The sequence below is a fragment of the Anastrepha obliqua genome, chromosome 2 (genome assembly GCF_027943255.1).
Source record: "Anastrepha obliqua isolate idAnaObli1 chromosome 2, idAnaObli1_1.0, whole genome shotgun sequence".
NCBI classification, from domain to species: domain Eukaryota; kingdom Metazoa; phylum Arthropoda; class Insecta; order Diptera; family Tephritidae; genus Anastrepha; species Anastrepha obliqua.
Genome location: NC_072893.1, coordinates 28,345,877 through 28,354,470, shown reverse-complemented (window position 1 = coordinate 28,354,470; position 8,594 = coordinate 28,345,877). Strand labels below are relative to the sequence as shown.

The window sequence follows — 8,594 nt, the reverse complement described above, 5'->3', positions numbered from 1 at the left end:
AACTTCAAATAATCGGCAAAATTGTCGCCGAGAACGCATCACCTTGACTAGGCAGGGTCGCAAAATCGTCCAAACAGTCCTCTGGAACAGAAATACTTCAAGTCGGAAGATTTTAAGAGAGGCGCGGAATATTGGAAAAAAGTATGCTAAAAAAAAACATGCTTTCCTTTGACAAATAGCAGTCACACTTTTTTGTGGTTTTGCTTTTCTTCTTACAGCTCATCTTCAGCGATGAATGCCGACTGGGAGCGGTCACAAAAACAGCAAATTTTGATTGCAGAAGAGCCGAAGAACGATATTCTGAAGATTGTCTCCCCCCCCCCAGTGTTATGATTTGTGGCTGTATAGCATCAGAGGGACCAGGCCCTCTACATTTTGTTGAAAGAACAATGCGCTCTGTCCAGTACGTGGAGGTGCTGGAAAACGTTTTGCTACCATATTTAGAAACCCTGAAGTGTCCGGTTGACGAATAAACTTTTGTGCACGATGGAGCTCCATGTCACACATCCAGGATGAGCCTGAATTGTCGGAATTCTATAGAAATAAGGGTTTTGTCATGGCCTGGCAATTCACCGGATCTTAACTCCATCGAAAATTGTTGGGCATGCCTCAAATTAGCAGTATACTAGCGAAATAATACCACAATATAACAGCTTAAAAAAACATCGAAGATGTGTGGTACAGCGACCAAAATCTTAAGATGAAGATAGCATAGTGCGTAGCCGTATGCCTCAACGAATTGCTGCTTATACATTTTTTGTGAATAATTTAGTTTCTTTTAATAAAAAAAAAACGTCATAAGCTCTTACTGGTTTGTCTTGATTTCAATGAAAAATGTAAATGGACGCACACATACAGTAATGAACAAAAGTATTCTCACAGAAGAAACTTCCACTTTAACATTATTTTTATTATGATAGGGAATGTCTAGACAAACCAATTGATTAAAGCAAATTCAACACCTTTCAATCTGATGGCCGGCAAACTGTGTGGAGAAAGCCTAACACCGAACTGCAAAAACAGAATCTCACTGCGGCTGTTGTTGTTGTTGTTGTTGTTATAGCAGTAACTTTGCCCTGTCAGTGTAGTGTAATCACCGGTCGTTTTCGACTAGCTCATCTAACGGTCCCAGGAAACTTGCAGTCTCGACAGGTTGCGTCCAGAGGGAGAAGGATCAATTCTGGATAGGTGGGAGTTTAACCTGCTACAGTATCCAGAACGTAGTTGTGCCAAGGTTACGTGGGACTCTCGGGGAAGTTGAAGCTTTTCCCCTTGGGTGGTGGTTGGACTCCGATAACGGCATTCGGGAGTCGGGAGTTTAAGAAGGTGGTGAGTGTCTCCCGATGAATGTCGTTAATTGTCTGCCTGTATTCTGTCCGATCCAGTAGCTGTCGGTCTGTTTTGTCCAGGATCTCGTCCGCGTAATTGAGAAAGTGCCTCCTGATATGCCTGGGAGGTGGCTCAAGTTCACGCAGGTTTCTGCATGGGTGGGACCTACGGTAACATCCTAGCTGGAACTGCTTGCTGAGGAGTTTATTATGCTCCTTTACAGGGGGACATCATAAAACATCCTGTCGCGGTCCTTATGGCAGTGTTTTGGCATATCTGTAGTTGCATCCATTGCGTCTCACTGGTTCCAGGCGACCATAGAGGCACAGCATAGTTTAGAACCGGTCGGCCTATTGCCTTGAAAGCCGATAGCAACATTTCTTTGCCTTTGCCCTAAGTGTTAGCGAGTGCAAGCGATTTGAGAACCTTGTTGCGATTTTGGACTTTAGTGGCAATTGCGGTTGTATGCGCAGAGAAGGAGGGCAAACTGTCGAAGGTAACTCCCAATATTTTGGAATATTTAACAGTCGGTATTGGTGTGTCATCGACTTTTACCTTGAGTTGCAGTTTGACCTTCTTTGTCCAGGTGGTAAAGAGGGTCACCGTGGACATTGTGAGGGAAAGTTGGAGATTCCTCGCAGTGAAAAAGCGAGAAAGGTCGGTGAGGAAGACGTTCACTTTGGCGCACAATGCCCGGCGCCATTATAGTGCAGTCGTCAACGTATGAGACCAGGGAGACTCCCTCTGATGGTTGGGCGAGCTTCGATAGATAGAAGTTGAACAGCAAGGGTGAAAGGACATCACCCTGCGGAGCACCTTGACTGATCTTCCTCTGTTTGGATGTTTGGTCTCTAAAAATCACTGACCAGTGACGGCCGCTTAGGTAGTTGACGGACCACCTCTTCAGCCCAAATAGCGTGGAATGGCTGACAGTATCGAAAGCCTTCTTCAAGTCCAACGCTACTAGGACAGTCCTCTCGCAGGAGCGGTTTTGGTTAAGCCCGTGGTTTATCTGGGCATTTATGACGATGAGTGCTGCGGAGGTGCCGTGCACTCGTCGGAAGCCATTCTGATGTGGGGCTGGAGCCAAGTGTTTCGTGAAGAGTGGGAGTAGGAGGGCTTCAAGGGCCTTCACTAATGGGGAAAGGAGAGTTATCGGCCCGCTACTAAAACCTGAGAAAACCGCCTAAGATTACATGGAGAAGATCGCTATAAAAAGAAATCAATGAATACGGGAATCGTGGGACGCACTAAAATTGCTAACCAAAACCAGAACCAGGTGGAAATGCTCGATTGAGGCCCTATGTTTCAATGAGAGGTAAAAGAAATGATGGTGATTTTTGCAAATGGCGTCGTCAGTTGTTGTTGTTGCTCTGGTAACCCATAAATATTTGTCCAAGGTAACATTATTTAATAGAGTGGATGGTGCCATAGTTCCAAATGCGGTAGTGCGTTTGGCGGTTAGTGTTGGACAGAGGTGTGGGATGTGTTGGATTGAGAGATGCCCACCACAAACCTGACAAGTCCGAGAAGGAGAACCGAGGAGAAGATGTTCGTGTGTTAGTTTAGTGTGACCGAGTCTCAGATGTAAGAAAGTTATGATTTGGTGCTTGGAAAGAAAAATATGGAATAGGGATTTTATAGAATCAGGGTTTATAAGGGTGTACGGATAATTAAATTGAGACCAATAAACTTTTCTCATTTGGTAATAATGTAGGTTGATAATTTTAAAAATGTCATGCGAGGAGAAGGTGTCGAAAGTAATGGAGGGGCTGCTGCCACAGCTTTTACATACCCAGGGATGCCTCTGTGGCTAGGTATCCACAGAAGCTTTGTTTTGTTAGGATATTTCATTAATTTAATTTATCCCTGATTCGACAAACGATCTGATTACCGCTAAATATATTTCTTAGCGCTAGACAAACTGTCTGCACATATTTGGAATTTGCCCTTATTATTTGTTGCATATTCAGACGCTTGGAGAATAGCCAATGCCTCGGCAGAAAAAAATGGAGCTATTCGGTGTCAACCAACCCTTGGATATTACGCTTTCGTCACTCTCTAGCACAGCTCACTGAAAATATTTTTTTTTCTATTCAACAGAAACGTGCTTAAAAAAGTACAAATTGGATGATTAATTTTGCGCCACCCCAATACTTTCTTCCAGCTATTCAACAAAAACGTGTTAAAAAAAAAACAAAATGGATGATTAATGTGCTTAAAAAAAAAAAAACAAATGGATGATTAATTTTGCGCCGCCATGTATAATACTTTCTATCGAGCTATTCAAGGAAAAAGTGCTTAAAAAACAATGCATGATTAATTTTGCGCCACCACAATACTTTCTTCCAGCTATTCAACAAAAACGTGCTTCAAAAAAACAAAAAAAAAATGGATTATTAATTTTGCGCCACCATGTACAATACTTTCTATCCAGTTATTCAACAAAAACGTGTTTCAAAAAAAAAAGAACAATGGATGACTAATTTTGCGCCACCATGTATAATACTTTCTATCCAGCTATTTAACAAAACCGTGCTTCAAAAACAAAAAAAAAAACAAAATTGATGATTAATTTTGCGCCACCATGTATAATACTTTCTATCCATCTATTCAACCAACTCGTGCTTCAAAAAAAAATTGGATGATTAATTTTGCGCCATTATTTACAATGCTTGTTATACAGCTATTCAACAAAAAAAAAAAAATCAAATAAAAAAAATGGATGATTAATTTTGTGCCATCATGTACCTTACTTGTTATCCAGCTAGACGCAATCTAAGGATTACTTTAGAAATTTAATGCACAGTTTGACTTCGTTAGTTTTAAATTGTATTTTTTGCTTTTTTCTTACCCGAAAAAAGTTTACTAAATAAGACATTAGGTATAATTTATTGTATAGAAATACATTTTTGGTTTTGGGATTCGTGCAAGAACGAAAATTTCGTGTAAAAATTTATTAGCGAACCATCTTTCTTTCAAATTCGTGTAAAAACAGACCGTGTAAAACGAGAATTGGGCGTGTAAGAGGGCATACCTATCCACCCACCCGCAGCCACATAAAAACGAACAAGTGCATACATACATACACGGTCGGCTACAGCAAAGCGCACCCACTAATGGCATTCCACTATGTCAACAAGTGGCCGAAATACTATTTTACTCTCTCTCCTCACCGGTGACCCAATCGAACAAGCAAACGCTAATTAAATTATATTAAAGAGAAAACAAAGTGCAAGTAAACAATTTCCTTGAGATTTACTCATTCATAAAAACGCTATATTAACAATATTTCTTGGTATAAAATACATTTACAAATACATACATACGAGTACTGATACAAAAAAATCAATAAAAACAAACATGGAGAATTAAGTAAAATTTTGTAGATTTGCTTGTAAAGGAAACAACAATAAATCGTAGGAAAACCTGCTGTTGCTCCAAGTGAGCTTTGCTTTGGTCACATGACTCGCCATGCAATATCGTAAATCTATTTTCGGGTAGCTGTTCTTGAGTTCAGCATATTCCAAGTGCTCGTAGTATATCTTATCGGTCACTGATAACTCACCGCCTCGTGGCGATATCTAAGCTCAGCAATCAAGCTACTTTACGATATGGCAGAGGCATTCACACATACATACATACAGGTATTGTGCTTCTTTCTTACTCCATCATCACAAACACTTTTCGACACTCAGATAGATGTCGCTTTTATTTGACAATAGTAAAAATTTTCGATCGAATTCGATATTGTCGACAGTCTTTTCGCAAATCTCCACACGATGCGTGTGCAGAAAATATATAAGGCCAAGTTTGATCTGCACCTGTGCTATAGTCATGCCAATGCAGCTGTGCGGACCCGCGCCAAATGGCAAATAGGACATGGGCGTGTGCAGGTGGCGATTTTTCGGCGAAAAACGCTCGGGATCGAAGTGCTCCGGCTCCGGCCAATACTAAATCAATGGAAAAAAGTGTTAGTTGCGAAAAAAAACTAGAACATAGACATACATACACACATACATGCATGTATAAACACGGTTTGATTGAAAAGTAATGAGGCTTATTCGTTTTAAGCAGTTTTATAAAACCTTTTGGCTTATACAACTAATATTCTTCAAAATAGGGCCCTTGAGCGTCAATACACCGCTGGTAGCGGCCCTTCTACTGCAGGAAACATTTTTTGAACTCAACCGCCGGAATCGCGTTCAATTCGGCTGTCACAGTTTTTTGGATCGCCTCGATGAAGTCGAAACGGCTCCCCTTCAGCTTTCTTTTCAAGCGCGGGAACAAGAAGAAGTCCGAAGGGGACAGGTCTGAGCTGTAGGGAGGGTGGGGAAGCACCTGAACCCCCATCTTGGCCAATGCAGAGATGCAGAGGAAGACGGTGTGCGCCGACGCAATGTCGTGATGAAGGGTTCAATTTTTGACGAGGTCTGGCCAAACCGGCCGGCCAACGCGGTTTTTCAGCCGAAGCAGCACTTCTTTGTAAAATGCCGCATTTACAGTGCTTCCTGGAGGTACAAACTCCTTGTGGACGATGCCTCGAGAGTCGAAAAAGACGATCAGCATGGTTTTGACCTTGGATTTCGACATCCTCCCTCCCGGCCTTCCTTGAACGACTTGTGCCACCATTTTACCTGGGCACTGGACAGAGATTGGTCCCCGTAAGCCTCTTTGACTAGCCCAATGGTTTCGGCACTCGTTTTGTTTAGCTTTACGCAAAATTTGATCGAGTAACGTTGCTCCAACGATCGCAGCATTTTCGCCACTGCAAAAACCGAACACACTTTTAAAACAGCTTTCACGCGCGGGCCGATATTGACTGCACCGCTGTTGCCAGCGAACTGGGACCAGTTTCTAGTGGAAGAGGAAGGTCCAACGATCATTTCCCCCCACCAGCCGATTCGGTTGATCGCTTGGCAGACGCGGGAGGCTCATTACTTTTCAATCAAACCCTGTATGTACCGAACTCATTCATAACTCACCTTTGGGTCATGGTGTATGGCCAAATTGGATATGTAGACGGGCATGCCACGGCGAGCAAAGCACTCAGCGTACGGGCGTAAAGGATAGAAGCGTTTCTTATTGATCGGCGTGCATTCGCGCTCTAACACCGGCACATTGGGATACTTGCGCAACGTCTCATCCACCACCATTGCTAGGTACTTCATGTCTTTCACCTTATCGTAAGTAATATCGTTGGATTGCGCACCGCCTATCGTCTGGCGTATTTCAGCGCGCAGACGTGCCTGCAGCAAAGGCTGCTTGGCCAGCTCGTATAGCGCGAAACTCATTGTGGCTGCACAACTTTCGATGCCCATGAGCTCAAATGTGGCCGCTTGCGCCACCAGATAGTCCTCTTGATGCGTGAAATGCGAGCGGTCCTGATTAAGTGCCGCCTCCATTTTCAGCGTAAGCAACATTTCTATGAGATCATTGCGTAGTATACCGATGCGCTCGCGCTCCTGGATCACCTGCAACACTGTGCGACGCAGAAAGTCGGCATGTGCCGGTGTGAGCAGATTGCGGCGCAATAGCGTTATGAATTTTGGCAAGAAAAATATCACACACAAATCGAAGACGCGTCTAAACGTCAACGTGTACATCTCTCGACAATGGCTACCCAGTTCGGTTTGTTTGTTGCGCAAACTGTACGAGCGCAAGCCGAATGCAATGCTAGCGATAAGATCTGTGTTGTACATATCGCAAATCTCCTTGACATTCACCACGACGCTGCGTCGCTGGCCACCGTTTGCGGTGAGACGCTGCAAATAAGCTTCCAGATCACAGCCCACCTGTGGAGAGAATCAAGAACGAGAAAGAGGATAGAAATTAATAACAAAATGCTTCAGTTTGACTTATGAACGGGCAACACAATCTCGAACAAGTGAAAGTACCTCCTCCATTAGTGCAAACATCTGGTTGATCTTACCGCTGGTGAAGGCAGGCGACAGCCGCGTCCGTATCTCACGCCATTTCGGATTACGCACGAAGAACAAACTATTTGCGGCCAGCTTGTCCAGACGCTTGTCACATTTCGAGAAGCGCATTGAGAAACTGACAAAATCCTCCACCAATATGGTGCGCACCAGATTGAGGTCGCGTATTAGTAGCGCTGGCTGGTGGAACAAATAAATACCCACCACTGGCTCATCTTTGAATTGTGGATCGAAGTAGTAATCGCGCAGCAGCAAAGGGAATGAAGTTTGCAGCCAAAGCACTTCCTTTAGGTTGCCCAGCAGATGTACGGGCTGCACGAATTTGACGCGTCTGCGCTGCCAGTAAACATATGTACGTCGCGACCATACGAACACGCCCGTCAGCAGCGTGACGAAGACGAGCAGCACCGTGGTGGGGTCTACCATAATTGATGCACCACTTTCAGTTCAATTCGGCTTAGTATTCTTAATCACTTGTTTCTATTTCTATATTCAGCCGTTCACTTAGTTATTACTTTTATATGTAAATGCAACGTGGAGTGTATGTAGCTGTGCGATTATTATAACTGATAAACGAGTTTATAGTTGAACGCACAGTCGAATGCTCAAAACAAAGCCGACAACGCCACGCCACGCCAAAACACAACAGCAACGAGACCAACGCGTACCGGCATTATCAAAACAAAGCGAACGACTACTTTTATGCTCTCTGACAAGCTGGTGTAGAAGCGCTGCCGACGCTCCAGCACGAGCCCCACTTTTGGCATCTCTGTTGTTATTCACGTGGGCAGCGAAGTGGCGTGGCAGCGGCATGAGTTCATGCGACGTTTTTTGCCATACACACTTGCTTTTGGAGAACCGCACGCTCTCTGACCGCAAGGGAGATAGAATGCTGGCACTCGAACACCTTACATTCGGCTAGCAAGACCGATGACTAAGTTTTATGACTGTTGACTAAGTTTCGTTAGAGTAAACATTAAAAATGTATTTACCATTCAAATATGCGACTAGCGAAAAATGCGGCATGAAAAAATTTCCAAAACAATCTTAAAATATTTCAAAAAGGGAAAATTGTAAAAAGGAAATATAAATATAAAAACTTCGAAAGTGAATATTAAAAAATTGAAAGTTAACAGAAGCTGCAGATTTTGCAATGAACTAGAGGGAAAGAAAGGGAAGCTCTTGAACACCTTCTATGTTCTTCCCCTCCATTAGCTAGAACCTGTCCAGATCTACTTGAGCGGATAAGCTTTAATGTTCTCGAAAGAAGTCTTCTTCCTTTTTATGGAGAAAACTTTAAGACTAAATTTGCGAGTAACGCACTCA

At 43.3% G+C, this 8,594-nt stretch overlaps 1 protein-coding gene across 1 annotated transcript; it reads right to left on the bottom strand.

The window, feature by feature from the left end:
* Positions 1-4,568: 4,568 nt before the first annotated feature.
* On the bottom strand, positions 4,569-7,990 carry LOC129238753 (probable cytochrome P450 6v1). The gene is made up of 3 exons (XM_054873915.1): positions 7,227-7,990; positions 6,315-7,124; positions 4,569-5,282 (listed from the first exon to the last, which is right to left on the bottom strand). The coding sequence occupies exons 1-3, from the start codon at positions 7,692-7,694 to the stop codon at positions 5,004-5,006; spliced, it is 1,557 nt and encodes a 518-aa protein (XP_054729890.1). The 5' UTR covers positions 7,695-7,990; the 3' UTR covers positions 4,569-5,003.
* Between the last annotated feature and the right edge of the window lie 604 nt (positions 7,991-8,594).

Bases quoted from the DNA above. Each gene is read 5' to 3' on its own strand.
- LOC129238753 (XM_054873915.1), bottom strand. From the start codon at position 7,694: ATGGTAGACCCCACCACGGTGCTGCTCGTCTTCGTCACGCTGCTGACG. The intron at 7,125-7,226 runs GTACTTTCACTT...TTCTCTCCACAG, and splicing joins TGTTTGCACTAATGGAGGAG to GTGGGCTGTGATCTGGAAGC. The intron at 5,283-6,314 runs GTGAGTTATGAA...CCATTGATTTAG, and splicing joins CCATACACCATGACCCAAAG to TATTGGCCGGAGCCGGAGCA.